This window comes from Carcharodon carcharias, chromosome 6 (assembly GCF_017639515.1).
Source record: "Carcharodon carcharias isolate sCarCar2 chromosome 6, sCarCar2.pri, whole genome shotgun sequence".
Lineage (NCBI taxonomy): Eukaryota > Metazoa > Chordata > Chondrichthyes > Lamniformes > Lamnidae > Carcharodon > Carcharodon carcharias.
The window spans coordinates 94,149,087-94,168,995 of record NC_054472.1 but is presented as its reverse complement, the minus strand read 5'-3'; the positions used below and the strand labels follow the sequence as shown (position 1 = coordinate 94,168,995).

Below are 19,909 nucleotides of genomic sequence, written 5' to 3'. Positions count from 1 at the left end.
TAAACTTACTCTGGCTCACAATAAAATTACTAAAGATTAATTGCAACTGTATTTTGGACTACAAATCTTAGATTTAAAATCTTCATCCAAAGTAACAGAAACCCAATTAGAACATGGCTTGTTGACCTGATGGCCTGTTCATTCAAGTAGTGCAAATCCAAGTTCAAAAATTTTTTAAATTGGTGCCTTTTAGATTTTGCGCAGTGATTCAAATAAATTTGTTATGGGTGGGGTGTGTGGTATAAAATAATGCATTTATATTGTATGCCAATATCACCAGATATATTGTCAGACAACAGCTAGATTAGAAACCTCTGGACAACCAAAATATTTTTGAAATCCAACGTAGCTAACTATGGTCAAAAGTTTAACACAAATGTGGCATGGTCCACTTTACTAAATGTGATACAAATCTTTGATAACATGAATTATTATAGAAACACTAACTGAAATTGAAACCAATTACCATTGACTGCAAAATCCAAATGATTGCGATCAGTTTTGCATTAACAACTGATCAGTACAACATACATTTCCAAGCTTTTTTTAAAAAACCAGCACCTCCAAAAAACTAACTTGAATCTTAATTTTGGGAAAAATCAAATTAGAAATACAAATCATTGGGGAGAAAAAAATAGCTTTCCCATTATTATCTCATTAGAGGATCAAAACAAGGACTAAAGCCTATTTTGGTCATCACTAAAAGTTAAAGTTAAAATTAGCCCATGACTATGAAGCAGCAAATACTGAATGCTATGCTTTGCTATACTATGTAGAAAACTACCTTCTCATATTCAATATCGCAAACAATAAAAACTAAAAATTACAAAGTAAAGTGAAGGAAACAAACCAATGTGTACTGCAAATCACAGGATAGAAAAACAAAGAAAAATAGCTAGTTTCAACACAGGAAAAATGGATGCACAAAGGAAAGTTCAGAATAGAAGGTTGAGAACAGTGGAAAAATCCTACCTTGTAACACCTCTGAAAAATTATAACGAAATTCCTTTGCTTTTGCTGCATGCATGATAAAAATAAAACTTTTTATACACGGTGGATTAGTACAGATTAAACACAGCAAAAAAAATGAACCAAGACCAGGAGACACTTAAAAAAAACCCACAAACCACATGTATTTATATAGTGTCTTTAAAGTAATAAAAACATCCCATGTTGTTTCATAAGTATTTTATAAAGCAACATTTGACACCAAGCCACAAAAATCAATAACAGAACAGATGAGCCCAAAGCTTAGTCCAAGTAGGTTTTAAGGAGTATCTCAAAGAGAGAGAGAGAGAGAGAGAGAGGCAGGGAGGTTTGGGAGGAAAATTCCAGAGCTTAGAGCCCTGGCAGTTGAAGGTACATGCATCAATGTTGGAACAATTAAAATTTGGGATGCTCAAAAGGCCAGGATTAGAGAAGTGCAGATATCTGAGGATCGTTTGGCTGGAGAGGATTACAGAAGATAAGGAGGGGCGACAAGGTCATGGAAGGATTTGAAAATAAGGATGAGAATTTTAAAATCAGGGTGTTGTGTGGCCATAAGCCAACATAGGTCAGCAATCTCAAGAGGTGATAGGTGAACAGGGCTTTATGCATGTTGGGACATAAGTGAATGGTTTTTGATGACCTCAAGTTTACAGAGAGTAGAATGCAGGTGGTCAGTCAGTTGTGCATGCAGAACTGAATGTGGGGGGCAGGTAGTCTGATAATTTAGTGACAATGGAGGATTTAAGAGAGGCAACAGTGAAGTAGAGCTGAATGCCTTCAGAATGTGAAAATCGATCCGAGGTTTCAAATTGGATTAGTTTAGTGTAGTTTTAATTTGATTTTAAATATTTGCTTTCACTCGTTACAAAGCAACTTTTGACTAAGACTGACATTATTATACACCACAAATATATTTATTAAAATCATTTTGATATAATGGGTTATGTCTGGAACTAAAGTTACATCATCAGCTGTAAGCTCTGATGCCTAGAAGTTCATACTAGTATAATCCACGGGTACCACAGGCCACCACCACCCACCCCCGAGTCGGAGCGATTATAATAAGATACAAAGTGTCATTATGGTTCTATAATTCTTGCATAAATGACCTATCCAACTATAACTTTATTGGTTTATTTCTAGGGAATGTGCTGTACTGGATTATGAACAACTGGCCACAAACACTGCATGTGCATGTCCCAGGTTGCAGTTACATTATTGTAACAAGGGAAAGAGCTGTTAGCAAAGGAGCTATCCATTGATCAGTATTCTCAACTGTGGTTAATTTGTAGCGCAGAAATTAGAATGACTAAAGTACAAAATAAAGGATTGCATTAATAAAATAATTTGGCAAATGATAAGCCACAAAACAATACTGTGCATTCCACTTATACCACATCACTTTTCCAGAGATAGCCTTTAAACAATAAGATTATGGACCTCCTCCCTACAATGAAAAAAATTTGGAAGTTTAAAAACTGAAATTGAAGAACTTACCCAGAACATCTTTGTAATCCACCAAATCAAACCAAACAACAGCTACTGATGACCAGACACCCAGTAAGGCAATTATCATGAACCATGTGAAGAACGAGCTTCCAGAAGGTCCATCGCTTTTCTTCCCATTTTTATTAGAGCTGTGCTTATCTGAAAAAGAGGCTCTCATTAGTTGTCTGTGATGTGGAAACAAATGAACATAAATGACAAAAAAGGAAAATATTCCTGATTTCGAGAATCTGCAGTAAAAACAGAAAATGCTGAAAAGGCTCAGCACACCTGGCAACAGCTGTGTAGAAAGAAACCAAATTAACATTTCAGACTGATGACCTTTTATCAGGACTGGAAAAAGTAAGAGGTGTAACAGGTTTTTAAACAAGTACACAGGCAGGGAAAAAGAACAAAAGGGCAGGCCCACAATAGGGTGGAAGATAGGAGATTCAGTGACAAAAAGGACAATGCTGCAAGACAAAAGGGAATGGCAGTGAGTCAAATAAAAGAAAATAAAGATAGGTCTAGATGGGTTACAAATGGGGTAAGCAGAATCATCAGCAGCTGCCACCCAAAACAAAATGCGGTCTGAAATTGCTAAAGTCAGTGTGGAACCTGAAGGCTGCAAATTGCCTAACTGAAAAAAGGAGTTAAAAACAAAAAAACTGCAGATCCTGGAAATCCAAAACAAAAACAGAAATACCTGGAAAAACTCAGCAGGTCTGGCAGCATTGGCGGAGAAGAACAAAGTTGACGTTTCGAGTCCTCATGACCCTTCAACAGAACTAAGTAGAAATACGAAAGGGGTGAAATATAAGCTGGTTTAAGGGGGGAGGTGGAGGTGATGGTGGTGGTGGTGGTGGGGGGGGGGGTTGTTGGGACAAGCAAGCAGTGATAGGAGGAGATAACCAAAAGATGTCACAGACATAAGAACAAAGAGGTGTTGAAAATGGTGATATTATCTAAAAGATTAAGATTGGAGAGCAGGACGAGCAAGGTAGCTCTAGTGGGGGGTGCGGTGAAATAAACCATGTGTGGAATACATTTAAAAATAATGGAAATAGGTGGGAAAAGAAAAATCTATAGAAATTATTGGAAAAAACAAAAGGGAGGGGGAAGAAATGGAAAGGGGATAGGGATGGAGGAGGGAGTTCAAGATCTAAAGTTGTTGAAATCAATATTCAGTCCGGAAGGGTGTAAAGTGCCTAGTCGGAAGATGAGATGCTGTTCCTCCAGTTTGCACTGAGCTTCACTGGAACAATACAGCAAGCCAAGGACAGACATGTGGGCAAGAGAGCAGGGTGGAGTGTGAAAATGGCAAGCGACAGGGAGGTCTGGGTAATGCTTGCGGACAGACCGAAGGTATTCTGCAAAGCGGTCACCCAGTCTGCGTTTGGTCTCTCCAATGTAGTGGAAACTGCATTGGGAGCAACAAATGCAGTAGACTAAGTTGGGAGAAATGCAAGTGAAATGTTGCTTCACTTGAAAGGAGTGTTTGGGCCCTTGGACAGTGAGGACAGGAAGTGAAGGGGCAGGTGTTGCATATTTTGTGTTTGCATGGGGAGGTGCCGCAGGTGGGGGTTGAGGAGTAGGGGGTGATGGAGGAGTGGACCAGGGTGTCACGGAGGGAACGATCCCTATGGAATGCCATCGGGTGGGTGAAGGGAAGATGTTGTTTGGTGGTGGCATCATGCTGGAGTTGGCGGAAAATGATCCTTTGAATGTGGAGGCTGGTGGGGTGATAAGTGAAGACAAGGGGGAACCCTATCATGGATTGTTTGTTTATTATCAATACCGCTGAATTCAAATGAGGCCTTTATCACCGCATGGGGTGAGCTCTCCAACGCCTCTAGTTTCCGGATAATGGCGGACAGAATTTGGACTTCAAGCCTTGGCATGGCTAGACCCCCATTCCTGTTACTGCTGTATAGTAAACCATCCGTTGTATGTGGCGGAAGGTGTAGTATTTCTTTTGTTCCATTCTTGATATAGTGATCCAGTTTAACTAGAATGTTCTGTGAGACCTCTGCGAGGATCAGGTGGAAATATATTCTGGGTATCATATGCGTTTTAAGGATTTCAATCCTTTGGATAGGCCGAAGAGCTGCCTTCTTCAGATTCTCTATCCACATACCGATTTTGGATCCCCATTGCTCCTCAGTTACTCCCGCCCAGAGATCGATTCTGGCACCCAGATATTTCTCCATTTCTCCTGGTGGTATGTAAGAGATAAGCTTGCCCTCTGCTTCAGTGGGCCCATGTAGAAGACAGAGGACAGAAGTCTGAGTGGAATGGAGAAACGTGACACAAACTGTTGTTGATTGTTGTAAAAACCCATATGGTTCACCAATGTCCTTTAGGGGAAGAAATCTGCCATCCTTGCCTGGTCAGGCCTACATGTGACTCCAAAGACACAGCAATGTGGTTGACTCTTAAATGCTCTCCGAAATGGCATAGCAAGACACACAAATTGAGGGCAATTAGGGATGGGCAACAAATGCTGGCCTTGCCAGTGATACCCACATCCAATGAAAGAATGTAAAAAGCAGCATCTCAGATGGATAAGGACACAGGGGGAAAAAAAAGCTAGTGACAAACTGGTTTTAGTGCAAAAAGTAAAAGAAACACAAATCCAAATGTTATGGTGGGATTCATTTCGGCTTTTAATCACTGGTTGAAGGGGTCATCACAATTGAGCACCCACCATTGAGTTCAATAGGAAGAGAGGGCAATAAGGTAAAATTGTTCTGTGAACATACATAAAATTGTAATATAAAACCTCAGTACATCCCTCAACTCCACTTCCTTAAGCCCAAGTGACTGGACTTGAATGTCTCTGGCGACTGAATTAACAATTAATTCACCGCCAAATCTGGATCTTACATCTTTTGAATAAATATCAGGCAATGCTCTCTATCAGTAAAACTACCTACTTTCCAAAGATCTTCAAGGAAGGTAAAAATAACATCCAACTTCTTTTCCCCATCATTAACCACCCTCCTTTGACTCCTCCACCTTCACCACCAGCAGTAAGTGCAAAGAGCTCACAGGCTTTTCCATTACAAAGATTGAGACTATTCGTTCCCTTTCCTCCTTTCCCCTGACCCACATGGCCTTTAAGGTTTCCCCTAGCTCTAACGCTGAATTTGCCATCTTCTCTAGTTTCTTTTCTATCTCATCTTCTCAATGAGGCCTACCTTTTGCTCTCTAGACAGTATGCCCACTAAAGTGCTGACTACTCAACTTCACTTCCTGGTTCCTATGTTAGCTGACATTAGCAACTGTCCGCCTCTCCTTCAAATCTGCTTCACACCTCTCCTAAAAAAAAAAACCCTTGACCCACCCTCCCTGCCTGTTCTTCAAAATTACTGCCCCATCCTGGTTCACTATGACAAAAATAAACTATCCCTTCTGAACCTACAGCCTTTGACACAGTTGGTCCTGAAATTCTGATCCAGTATTGGATGAGCAGAAACTTCCTCCAATTAAATATTGGAGGATAGGAGCTACTGTTTTCAATCCATCACAAAGTGGTCACCTACTCCAAGCCTCTCTGAGAAATGTCTAGGGCTGAACAAGACTAGTGAGATAAGCTAGACCTCCATTTTAAAATTCTCATCCCACTCCCAACTCTACTCCCCTCATGCCTGACAAACACCATTGCCCCACCCCTGTACCAATCTCTGCATTCTGCCAAACCTGGCTTCTATAATCACCACCAGTGGCAGCCATTCCTTTATGTGCCTAGGCCCCAAGCTCTGGAAGTCCCTCCTGGTATTTTTATGTCCCTCTTTCTTGCTTTAAGCCACTCCTTAAAACCCACCTCTTTGACCCTCATCTGATCTAACGTCTTCTTATTACATAACTGGCTAAGGTTGACAGGGTAAATAGACTTAAAGGTTTGGCAATAAATAAACAGTGGGAAACATTTAAAGAAACAATTCAAAAATGTTCAACAAAAATACATTCCATTGAAAAACAAAAAACCAGCATAAAAGACCCATCCATAGCTTATTCAGGAAGTTAAAGATAGTAATAAATTTAAAGAAGAGACTTATAATGTTGCAAGGAACAGTTGCAAATCTGAGGGTTGAGAGTGTTTTAGTAATCAAAGGGCCACCAGGAAGTTGGGAAAAAAACAGAATATAAGAGTAAACCAGCCAGGAATATAAAAACAGATTGTAAGAGCTTTTCCAAGTATAAAAGAGAGTAGCTAAAATAAATATTGGTCCCTTAGAAGCAGAGACATGAGAAATTATCATGGGAATGAGGAAAAAATGGCAGATGCATTAAACAAATATTTTGTGTTCGTTTTCAATGGAGAAGACTCAAGTTACATAAATTCCCCAGACTAATTTCTGGAATGACAGGATTATCATCTAAGGAGAGATTTGAGGAGGCTGGGCCTGTGTCAGGCCATAGGAACATACAGTGCAGACTCACTATACAATGCAGATTCACCATGCTGCTGTCTGGTACAAGGAAATACAATTGTGAACACAAACAATAACTGGGGCTCCTTTTATTGCAGCAGAGGTGATCATTAGGTGATTTGATGGGGATGTTTAATATTATTAAATGATGTTTTCACATTAGATAGAAATAGTTTTCTAGAACAAGGGGACATAAACATAGGATTAAACATAGCAGGGGCCAGGGGAGGAGAGAAGAAATCTTTTTTTGAAAAGGGGGTTGAGAGACTATGGAAGGCACTAGAGTTATGACTGAAGAAGACACTATCTCAACATAGCAAATAAGATATATGTGTTTGAAGGAAAAAGTAAATAAAAGTGATACGAGAAGAGTGAAGCTACAGAGGACTGTGGGACTATTTCTCACGAAGGATAAACTCTTCTGAAGAAGAGTCATACAGGTTCGAAATGTTAACTCTGTTTTTCTCTCCACAGACGATGCTGTTAGACCTGCTGAGATTTTTTAGCATTTTCGTTTTTGTTTTGATTTCCAGCATCCGCAGTATTTTGCTTTTATCTTGTATGAGGATAAACACAGCATCTGTTGAGATGAACAAACCATTTCCATGTTGCATCTCTACGTACTACTGACACTGGCTGAAAATCCTGGAACTCCCTATCCAACAGCTTTGTAGTGTAGGTTACACCCAGAAAGTGTAGTGGTTCAAGGTTGCAGCTTACAGATGGACAATAAATGCTGGCCTTTGCCAGCAACACCCACATCACGATTAAAATAAAACCTTCAACTCATTTTAAGCTCTCCTTTATTTCCCACTCCATGGCCTGAATCCTTCCTCATTTGCAGCACAGGTAGAAATTATCTGTCAAGCCTCTACCAATGCCATAATCCTTCGAAGACAATAGAGCAAATGCAAGCAAGCTCTAGGCCTATTTTCCCCCTCTTTCTCTTGTGATGTAAATGAGCAAGTGATCAGATTTTGAAATTGTTAAATCTGATTGAAGATCAATTTTCCCAAATCTGGCTTTTTTTCCCCTCCCAGGAGAGCACATGGCTACCGGTAGGTGATATATGTGTCAATCATGATGCTTATGGTATCATGGTGCTATTGAGCAAACTCAATGGACTACTAGTTCTGATATTTTGATAAAAGATTATAGGCCTGAAATCTCAACTGTTTCTCTACAGATGCTGCCTGACCTTCTGGGTATTCCTAGCATTGTGTGTTTATTTCACTGCGCTAGTTATATTTTTCCACCTTCACCTTTAGCATGGTCATATGCTCGTATGTCCCAAGAAAATCCAAGTCATTTATATTTTTTCAGTAACTCGAAAACCAAAAGCGCAGAAGATTAAATCAGAATGCATCAGTATAATGTCATAATTCTAAATTTCCAGGGAGCATGTTCTTGGACAAACATTTTCCAAGAAATGCCCCAACAATTTTCCACTTTGAACATCTACATTTTCATTTTAGGAATTCAGGTACATGCGACCATTTCCCTCAAATGCATGTCTAAGAATACTAGATGCACCCATAGGGCAGAATCTTGCCCTTGGATGGTGAGTGGGTCCCACCGGCTTGGCGGCGGGTGGGCAGCTGACACCCGCCAATGAAACAGGGCCTGCCGCCATTAAGTGGGCGGGCCAATTAAGGTCTGCCCAGTGGCATCCCCAACAGGAAGTGCTATGCGCTTCCTGTGCAGGGGGGGGATTCCTCATCTGTCAAAGTGCGCTCTTTCGCATGCGCGCGGAAGAGCACACTTCTCCCTGAGGAAAAGTCCTGTCTCAGGGAGAATAGTGACAGTGTCAAAAACATTAAAAATAGAAACATTAAAAAATTAACATGTCATATGTTAATAAAGACCACATAAACTTTATTAATTTTTTACAATACGGACATGAAACTTCATCCTGCCAGTGGATGAAGTTTCATCAATAATCTGGAGCCCACTGGGGCTCCTGGCCTGCCCACCAGCCTTAAGGTTGGATGGGCAGTGCCTTGAATTACTTTAAATAGTCTGTCAATGGCCTCAATTGGCCATTGACAGATCAGCGGGCGGACAGCTGATTTTGCTGTCTGCCCGCCTTCCTAAAAATTTAAATGGACCGGGATGACGTCAGGGATTCCTCCCAACATTATCCCACGTCATTTTCCCCTCAGCGACCGGGCCCGCCCCCAAATCTCCGAGGGGAAAATCCTGGCCATAATTTAAATTACAACGTCTATGTAAACATGTGTTTTCATATGAAACAGGCTATATCATCAGCTATATCATCAGGGCTTCAATGGTTCTCAGATTTTTAAGGCTACAGGAGCATTTTAAAGCAGTTATATATATATATATATATATATTAACTTGTACCGCCTCAGGTTTAATGTCATTTAATATGGTTTCTATCTTATCTGGAAATTTGGACACAACGCTCTATTTCCCTATATCCAAATCATTGATAGACACACTGAATAGAAGTAGCCCCTGAACAGAATCCTGAGCAACACTACTGCCCACTTCCAACAAATGAGAAACTGCCTTTAACTCCTGCTGTACTCCCCCCATTAACCAGTTTGCCAGCTTCCCCAATTTCATATCACCTAATCTTCTCCAATAGTCTTGTGCAGTAACCACGAGTTGAGTTCATGTACGCTACATTCAGATATGCCCTGAGTCATCTTGGTCTCTCTTTTTGAAAAAGGTCATCATATTGGCCATTCTCCAGTCTTCCCGAAACACGACCACTCAACAAAACCTCAAAATATAATTTCTAGGATCTCTACCATTTATTCCTCCTTTTCCCTTGAACTTGGATGTATCCATCATGTCTTGTCACTCTGTCCTTGTTTAGCTTGCTTAAGTTCTTTAACACTTTCTCTCTATTCAAAATGTCACTTAGCTTGTTTTTAACCAATTCTGGATTTACCTCCTTCCCCATAGTCTACCACTTTGCAAACACTGAACCAGATTATTTGTTTAGTATCACCAATTTCCATTTATCTGTCTCCTTTGGTCAACATGTTTCCTGCCCAACGAGCAAGGTGGCATTGCTGGATCGAGTCCTGGGGAATGAAGTGAGTTAGATGGAGAATGTCACAGTTGGGGAAACCTTGAGGACAGTGATCATAGTATTGTAAAGCTTAGAGCAGACATGGAGAAAGACGAAGAGCAATCTAGAATACAAATACTTAACTAGAGGAGGGCTATTTTCAACAAACTCTAAGTTACCAAGCCAGAACTCTCCAGTCAAAGGCTGGCAGGCAAACACTGTAAAAGAGCAATGTGTGGTCTTTAAAGTGGGGGGTGATTCAAGGAAAACTTCAGTACATTTCAGGAATGGCATGAAGGCATTGGGGATGGTACAGAACAGATTTACTGGCATGCTTCCAGGTATGAGAGATTACAGTTAATGTGAATAGACTAGAGAAACTGGGGCAGTTCTACTTAGAGCAGCAAAGGGTAAGAAACAATTTGATAGAGGTATTTAAAATCACAAAGGATTTAGATAGAATAAATGAAGAACTGTTTCCAAAAGCACAGTTTTAAAGGTGACTAGTGAAAGAACCAGGGGTGACGGAGGAAAAACATTTTTACAAATTGAATGGTTAGGATTTGGAATGTGCTGCCAGATAGGATGGTAGACAATATCTCAGTAGTAACATTCAAAAGGAGAATTGGATAAATACATGAAGGATTAAAACAAAAATGCAGGAATATGGGCAAAGGGCAAGAGAGCGGGGCTAGCCGAATTGTTTTTTGAATAAACCAGAATAGACTTGCTGGGCCAAATGGCCTCCTTCTGTGCTGTAGTATTCTATGATTCCCACATTTAACAAGTGCATGCAATGGTGAAGGTTTGCTTTACTACACCAGAATAAACAATGATTTTCTGGAAGCATGCTTATGATTAGAGTAATAGTTTGCCATACTTTAATTTTTGCCAGTTTTGCAAAATAAATTCTATTTAGTTAACAAACTAACGAGATGTATATACCTTTCAATATACCAGAGATCATTTAGAACTATGTACAATTGTTAGGTTAAAAATAAACTGCGCTGCCTTTTTGGATTTATTTTTAAATTATATAAACATGATCAAACTATAACGTCTCCATTGCACCATAAACAAACAAAATATACATGAAATTCAGGATCAACTGAGTGAAGCAGCAGTTTTAAAATGCTGCTGTTACTGATTAATGGCCTAATTCATTTTTACATCATTAGAGTTTTATATTGCTCAGTGAACAGCACATCAAATATGATATCTGTCAATTAAGCATCATGGACAGAGTTTCAGAGTTGTGGTGGTAGTTGGGAACGGGGTGGTGTCAAGAAACTTAAAGGTGGTTTCCCCGAATGGTATGGAATTTTAACACCATGGTATACAATTTTCCTTTCCAGGCTTCTTGCCTAAAACACAATCCAATAGACAGGCCAGTCAGTTGAGTGATGGTGGCTGTAGAAAAGGCCACAATCAAGGAGCAGTGGTAGAGGAATCGTGGGGGTTTTGGGGGTTGGTTTGGTGAGCGTAGTTACTAGGGGTTGGCGGACGGTATCAGAGAAGCTGACAGATTGCTGCTTTTAATAGGGCCTGTAAAATGCACAATTTGCAGATTCAGCCCTTCTTGCCTTTTCAGTTTCCTAAGATTAGGAAGACATGGACAACAACAGCAAAAAAAAAGGTAAGATGAAGGCACACAGACTCTAAAAAGTATTGATAGCTAAATCGCCTCCCAAGTGTACATCGGTCAACACCACGTTAAAATCAGAAGTGAGTGGGTTGGATTTTTGTTTGAAATTAACATTTTTACTTCCCACCTGATCCAAACAAACCAGTTTAGCAAGGTCTAAATTCAACAAAAGCTTAGCTATTATTTATATGCTCCAAACTTTTGTTTTTGCACGCTTGATTTGTATTCCATATTGTGGTCGTCCAGCTACATAAATCAGTACAGGGAACAGACTAACTACTTTCATACTTTAAGCAGTGGCCCCATCACTCCCCATTAAGGGTAAACCACAGATCAGAGGTAGAGCAAAGGTACCTCAACATTACACCACAACATCAGATGGACATCTCTTCCTCCAACACAAGTGCAACATTGTAATTTCCAAGACTAGCCATCCTCCTGACCTGAAGATTCAACTTATCAATTAGGAACAGTTATACAGTAGATTCACTACACTAGGATTTGGATCAACACTATCTATACGTTGGCTAGATGGAGCAAGCCCACGTTCCAGGAGTGGAAAACAAAATGTGGCCATAAATAGTGAAACCTGTATAAGCAGACACTCACAAAACAGACATTTGAGGCACCCAAATACTTTCCATGGTGAAATATACAAGAAGCATTCTCAAACAACAGACATTCATAAGTTACGGACAGCCATCAATGCACCAAGCACCTCTAAAACTAAAAGTGTGGAACAGATGGGTCAGCAGGAAACAGTAGCTGGTTTTGAGAAAGAAATTGCTTTTGGCCAACACTGATCCCTTTATACATGATCCAATGTGGCAGAGGGCAGAGAAACCATTCCACCTCTGGGATCAAATGCTTGCATAGCTCTATCCAGGGATAGAGTTTCTGTGCCACTATAAATACTGGGTAAAATATGCCCCATTCCCCTGAAAGTACATACAATGATCATTTTGAAAAGAATGTTTGCAAGAAAAAGGGAAACTGATGCCAGTCCCTATGTAGTCTGAAATTAATTTTTTTTAATTATTTGTAATGGGATGTGGGTGTCATTGACTAGGCCCACAATTATTGCCTATCCCTAACAGCCCCTCAAGGCCAGTGATGCCCACATCCCATGAACAAATAAAGAAAATGCAAACTGATATAATGAATTTTTAGAACTTTGAAAATTTGTACAAAGTGGGAGGACAAAATGTTAAAGCTGGAAAAGAAAAAGAACATATGGATTCTAGGTTTTATAGAAGTGTAGAGTACAAAACCAAAGGGATTATACTAATCCTCTACAAAACATTGGTTACGCTACAGCTAGGCTATTGTGCCTTGTTCTGGGCACTTCGTCTGCAGAGAGCATTCAGAGATGCAAGATGATACCAGGAATTAGAGGCTTTAATTATGAACGTAGATTATAGAATTTTGGGTTTTTCCCATTAGAGCAGAGAAAGAAAGATAATTTTAATCACCTCTCACATTTTATGAAAAATTTCTACAGAAGATATAGCAAGTGTCAGTAACCCAGGGTATAAATTTATCATAGAGGGGTGCTGGAGAATTTAAAAAACACAACAGGTCAAATCTAAATGTCAAAGCAGACAGAAATAGTGGAGGCAACAGAATACATAATAGCTTTCAAAAGTGGATAAATACTTGAAATAATTATTTTTTAAAATAAGGAGGGAAAAGCAGAGGAATATAGGGCTGTGTAGATAGCTCTTCAAGTGCCGACAAAAATGTTGGAAAGCTTTCTTCAATGCTGCAAAATCCTAAATTCTATGCCAACATTGCATCATACTTTTCAAAGATTTAGTTTACATGAACAGCATACTGAACTCTGCACTGACATGTTTACAAATGGTGTACAGTCCCACCCCTACCCAGTTAGTATACCCAGCAAGTAGCTAAGTCACAAATACCAGAAGTGTTTGTGCTCACTAAGCTGATCTTTAATGAGATAGCAGTCTCCAGTTTTATGGTTTATTCTTCTCCTGCTTCTTGAAGAAACACATTAAATTGGTTACTATCCAGTCCAATGGTAAAATCTGAATTATTTATGAGGATATAATGAGATAGATTAATGGACTAAATGACCTCCTCCTTTGCTGTACTGATTCTGATTGAATAGTTAAGAGGCTACCATCTCTGCTCTGACTTTAAGCAGCTAGAGTGCAGGCTAACAGTGCCAGGCCACTTAACTAACCATCATGCATTCTGCTAATTTCTTTCAACACTTTCTTTTCTCCAGTTATTTCTAAAACGGGATCAGCTCAGTAGGTCGCATTTTCAGTTGGTGGTTCAAGTCCCATTTGCGAGATGAGAACACAAGATCTACACAAACACTGGGGAAGTGCTGCAGTGCATTTCAAATGAGAATTTAAACTGAGAATCAGTTTGCCTTCTCATTTGGACATAAACAATTCTATTTGGAGAAGCAGCTTTCCCAGTTAATATTTAATCCTTCATCGAACATCAATTAAACAGAGGACTTATCACTGTGTGTTGTAGTTTGCTGTGCACAAACAGGCTGTTACATTTCCTATATTACAACAACAGTGACTTTAAGTCAAAGGCAATTCATTGGCTGTTGTGTTCTAGAATGTTGAGAGGTCATGAAAGGCAATATATAAATTAAAGTTGCTCGATATTGATATATATCTATATATTATGTGTTTCCAATTTTGCTATCATTTGTAAAAATCGATAAAAAATACTCTCTCGTATAACTTTTCTGCACCGATTCTATAGACTTCCCAAAGTTTGGTGGCCATAATTGGACACCATAGTCCAGTGGAGGCCGAACCAGTGTTTTCTAAAGGCTCAGCATAACTTTACATGCTTGTATAATTTATGCCTTCCCCACGATCCTTCATGCTCTTTTAACCTCTTTCTCAATGTGCCCTATCACCTACAACAATTTGTGCATATATCCCCAGGCATAGTTAGATGATGGACATCAGAGTGGTTGCAGACGAGCTACAGTGGATGTGTGAGGATGGTACAAGACTGACGAGCATGACATACCATTAGAGCCGACCTCCTGGTAGGAATAGCTACAAGCAGGGCTCTGTCCCTGCACCTACTTTAGAATTGTACCCTTTCCTTGATCTTCCTACCAAAATGTATCACTTCAAATTTCTATGCATTAAATTTCATCTGCCATACACCCTCCCATTCCACTAGCCTGTCTATACCCTCAAAGTCTATCACTACCTTCATAATTCACACTACTTCCAAGCTTTCTCATATGCAAATTTTGAAAATGTGCCCTTTATCAATTCACTGATATATAGCAAGAAAAGCAGTGCTCCTAGTAACATCTGCAGAACATCACTGCATACCTTAATCCAGTCCCAAAAAAAGAAACGTTTACCACTACTCTTTCTTGCTAGTCATCTTCATATTCATGCTGCCAATTATACAATGGACTTTAACTTTGCTGGCAAGCCAATTATGTGGCACTTTATCAAATGGCTTTTGGAAGTTCACATATACAAAGACAAAACCTTGATCAACATAAGAAATCAGAGTAGGCCATCACTTCCTCACATCTGCTCTGTCATTCAATGCAATAATGGCCAACTTCCTACCTTACCCCACTTTCCTGCCCATTTGTCATATCCCTTGATCCCATAAGATCAAATATCTACCGATCTCAACCCTGAATATACTCAACAATGGAACATTCACAACTCTTTGGGGAAGACAATTCCAAAGATTCAAATCTCTGAAGAAATTTCTCCTGACCTCAGTCCGAAAAGATCAATCTCTTAACCTGAGACTATGCTAGATTCTCCATCCATCCAAAGGAAACAACCTCAGTGTCAACCCTATCAAGCCCTTACAGAATTTTGTACATTTCCATAAGATCACCCCTCATTCTTCTAAACTGGAGTATAGGCCCAATTTACTCAGCCTCATCAGGACCTCTCACCCCAGTAGTCAATCAAGTGAATCTTTGCTGTACAGACTCCTTCCTTAAATATGGAGACTAAAACCGTACACAGTATTCCATGTATGGCCTTGCCAAAGCCCTATACAATTATAGGGAAACTTCCTTATTATTGCGCTCCAATCATGCATGTAATAAAGTCCAGCATGCAATTTGCCTTTCTAGTTACTTGCTGTACCTGCATGCTACCTTTGTGTTCTTTGTACGAGTACACCCAAGTCTTTGTAAACATCAATATTTATAAATCTGCCTTTAAAAAAAAAACTGCTGCTTTTCTATTCTCACTACCAAAGTGAATAACAAACATACTTGCCCACATTATACCCCAGCTGCTACCTTGTTATCTTCCTCACAGCTTACATTCCTACCCAACTCTGTATCAGCAGCAAAGCTGGATACATTACTCTTGATTACTTACTTCAAGTCATTAATATAGATGTAAATAGCTGAGACTCAGCACTGATACATGCAGCATTCCACTAGTTAGAATTTGCCAACTTAAAAATGTCCCCTTTATCCCTAGCCTGTGTTTCTTATTTATTACTCAATCCTCCATCCATGCTAACATATTACCCCCAACCTTGCATATTAACCTTTCGTGTGGCACCTTATCAAATGTCTTTTGAAAATCCAAGTATACTACATCTACTGGCTCCCCTTTTCCACCTTACTCGTTATGTCCTCGAAAGAAAATTAATAAATTTGTCAAACACAATCTCTTTCATAAAACCATTTGACATTTGTCTGATCATACTGATTTTAAACACATTAAGGCTTCCTAATTAACAAATCTAACATTTCCCCGACGACCAATGTAAGTTCCCCATTTTGACTCTCCCTCCTTTCTTGAATAGCTGTGTTACACTTACTTCCAATCCAATAGGACCGCTCTAGAATCTAGGGAATTTTGGAAATCCATTACTAGTGCATCCAACCATCTTTGCAGGCATCTCTTTTGGAACCCCAGGATATCGGCCATCAAAACCTGGAAATTCGGCAGCTTTTAGACCAAATGCTTAAGTCCCTCAATTACCCTGTATTTCTGGTATGTAATTTGTGTCTACTGTGAAGACAGGGAAAATATTTGTCCAATGTCTCTAATATTTCCTCATCCTACGCAATGATTTCTCCTGTCTCTGACTCTAAGGGACCAATGTCTACTTTAGCTACTTTAAAAAAAAAAATATATATATATATTTCTGGCTAGAGCTTTTAATATGAAACGGATGTCAAATTTACTTGTTCTAAAAAAAAAATCAACATTTTGATCACCCTTGCAGGTTTCTGAAACTCAATCCCCCAGTTTACTAGTATGCTTTAAAAGAGATTATGCTTACAATCTAAAATTATCCTTATCCATTTGTGGATTAGGGAAGTTCTTTCTTACACATTTTTTAATATTTTGAATTGCTTCTTTAAATGTTTCCCACAGTTCATGTACTGCCATCCCTTTTAGTCTATTTGACCAATTAACCTTAACCAGCTCTCCCCTCATACCAATGCAACTAGCTTTAAAATTCTTGTTTGGAACTGGAGTATGGCTCTCTCAAACTTCATATAGAATTCAATTGTACTATGATCTTTTTCTCCCCCCAGTGTACCTTACACTACGGCAACTCATCAATATTTTTAACCATACTTTACTTACATACATGCACTGTAAACCTGAATTGGATCTTACTGTATTTCCACTCAGTCTGATTCCACAATACACCTTACTTTTTCTTATTCTAGTGCACCTTCATTCTCCTTCCTAATGCTACATCTCACTTCCCACCATTGCTAAATTAATTTACTCTCCAGCAAGCCAGCACACAAAGGCATTGGTCCCAACTCTGTTCTGAGATGCAATACTCCTTCATCCTCCACAATGAGACTTTTTTCTTCATCTCCAAGCAGCACTCCCTCACCTTCAACTATTTTTTTTCTCTCCATGTTTTGTTGCTTACAAAATACCTTACCATTTCCTTTTATATTATGTTTTTTTCTCATATTTCCTTCTGAACTGATGACATTTAACAAGTCAAACTTAAACAATTTATCATTCGACCTTCAAGATGAAATCACCACTATGCCTGTAAACAAACTTGAGATGTATATGATTGCGAAAAAATAATGTTTCAGATAAATAGTGTTTTGCAACAAGTCAAGTAGGGGGCATATTTCCAAGTACATTACCATCATCAGAAAGGTAAATTATTTCAATTTTAATATATGCCCCAATGAAAAGCAAAAGCTAGTCCTACAAATTATAGCCACTGTACAGGATAATTTTGTACACATCTTTATTTGCAAATTCAGAAGTAAACAATCGTATTCCTCATCAGTTCCAACAAGGAGTTTTCATAGAGACATCAACTGGTTTAAATTTTACAGAAGTGCAAACAATCTGAATGCAAGCTGCATTAGAGCTTAGGCAAGCAGTGTAAGATCACCTCCAGAAGCTGGCCCATCAACTACTTCAATTACATTTCTATTGCAATAGAACGCCAAACCGCAAAGCAGTTTAAAATATTCTCAAGCCATCCAATAGATCAGTTAGGGGCATTAACGTACTTTTGGTTCTTTGCTACAATAAAAGTCCCAGCTGCACGTAAAGGCTTATGCCACTATAGACTGTTACTAGCCTCCCACCAGTACCCACAAGTACACGTTGGACACATTAACCCTTTCCCCAAGTAATCTTAAAACTGTAAACACAAAAATAATTAAACATATTTGCACACTGTAACAATTAGATTATGTATTGTATGCCCACGTTAAAAAAACACACTCTAAAAAAGTACACATCTTTACAGAAGTGAATCTGCTGACCACAGAACATTTGTTACTACACTACAAGACACCAAGTACTCTATTAACAAAATAAAATGTTGGAAATTGGAAATAAGCGAAAATGCTGGCAAGACTCAGGTCTGGCAGTATCCATGTAGAAAGAAACAGATGTACATTTTACTTCAATGATCTTTCATCAGAACTGGAAAAAGTTAGAGGTGCAACAGGTTTTAAGCAAGTACAGAGGCAGGGGAGGAAAGAACAAAAGAAGGTCTGTTATAGTGTGGTAGATTAAATGACAAAAAGGTGATGGCAATGGGACAAGTAAATAAATGAAAACTAGAGGCATAAATGGAAAAAGCAGAATTAACAGCTGCCACCTAAAGAAAGGGCAGCAGAGGTTATTATCTCAAATTGATTAACTCAATGCTGAGACCAGCAGGTTGTAAAAAAATGCCTCATTGAAAGATGGGGTGCTATTCCTTGAGCTAACGTGGAGTTTCATTGAAAATGTGTAGGAAGCCAAGAGAAAGGTTATACTGGGAGTGAAGCAGAGAATTAAAATGACAACCATGGTGGAGCTTCATTATAGAGGTGTAGGTAGCCAAGAACAGAGAGATCAGAGTGGGAGTGTAGCACAGAAAATGCAATTCCAGCCATCTTTTACCTCCTCCCTTTTCACTACCCAAGGCTCAAAATGTCTTTCCAGTAAAACAATAAATACTTCTTTCAATTTAATATACTGCAGTCATTTCTCACGATACAGGCTCCTCTGCACTGAGACACTAAATGCTGATTAGGTGACTTCTTCATTGAACACCTCCGTGCAGTCCACAGGTGTGAGCCTGAGCTTCCAGTCTCCTGTCATTTTAATTCTCCACCCCCACTCAGACTTCTGCCCTCTACCTTGGTCCCAATGAAGCAGAGGATAATCTTAGGCAATTTACAGCTTTCCAGGTCATTTCAGATCATAACCTCTGCCACATTTTTTTGGTTTTGAATGGCAGCTGATGATTCTGCTCATCCCAGTTACAGCTCAACTAGACCCACCTTTTGTTTCTTTACTTGTCTCATTAACATTTCCTTTAGCCTTCCACATTATCTCGTCATTTAATCTCTTGCTTCCAACCTGACACAGACCTTCCCTGCCTGTGCACTTGCTTAAAACTTGTTGTATATCTAATTTTTTCAGAGCTGATGAAAGGTCATTGACCTGAAACATTAACATCTGCAGAGACAGAATTATCAAATCTGCTGACTGTTGAGAAGTTTTTGTTTTTATTAGCTAAACATTCTGAACCAGTCCACTTTTTTGTTATTACCACAAGCTTGAGATTGATCCATGCCAACGACAAGAACAGAGCTGAACTAATTTTACATTAGGTTTGTGCCAGTTCAGCACAAACTAAGAGGCAATGGGTCCTCTACCACCAAATAGAAAACTGCTTTATATTACAGACCAAGTAAAGCACATTAAATTTTCAACCACAGTACAGAATCAAAAGGCAACTACAAATTCTAGCATGTCGTAAAATGCAGATGTTAAAAGAAAATTTCTAGTACACAAAATATCTAATGTT

General features: G+C 39.1%; 1 protein-coding gene across 12 annotated transcripts in view; it reads right to left on the bottom strand.

Moving 5' to 3' along the window:
- Window positions 1-19,909, bottom strand: part of unm_hu7910 (un-named hu7910) — a 238,752-nt gene that overhangs the window by 191,544 nt on the left and 27,299 nt on the right. For all 12 annotated transcript variants that reach the window (XM_041189895.1, XM_041189898.1, XM_041189900.1 and 9 more), the window contains one exon: window positions 2,488-2,637. In XM_041189895.1, coding sequence (XP_041045829.1) covers window positions 2,488-2,637 — 150 coding nt within the window. The remainder of the gene's footprint in view (window positions 1-2,487; window positions 2,638-19,909) is intronic.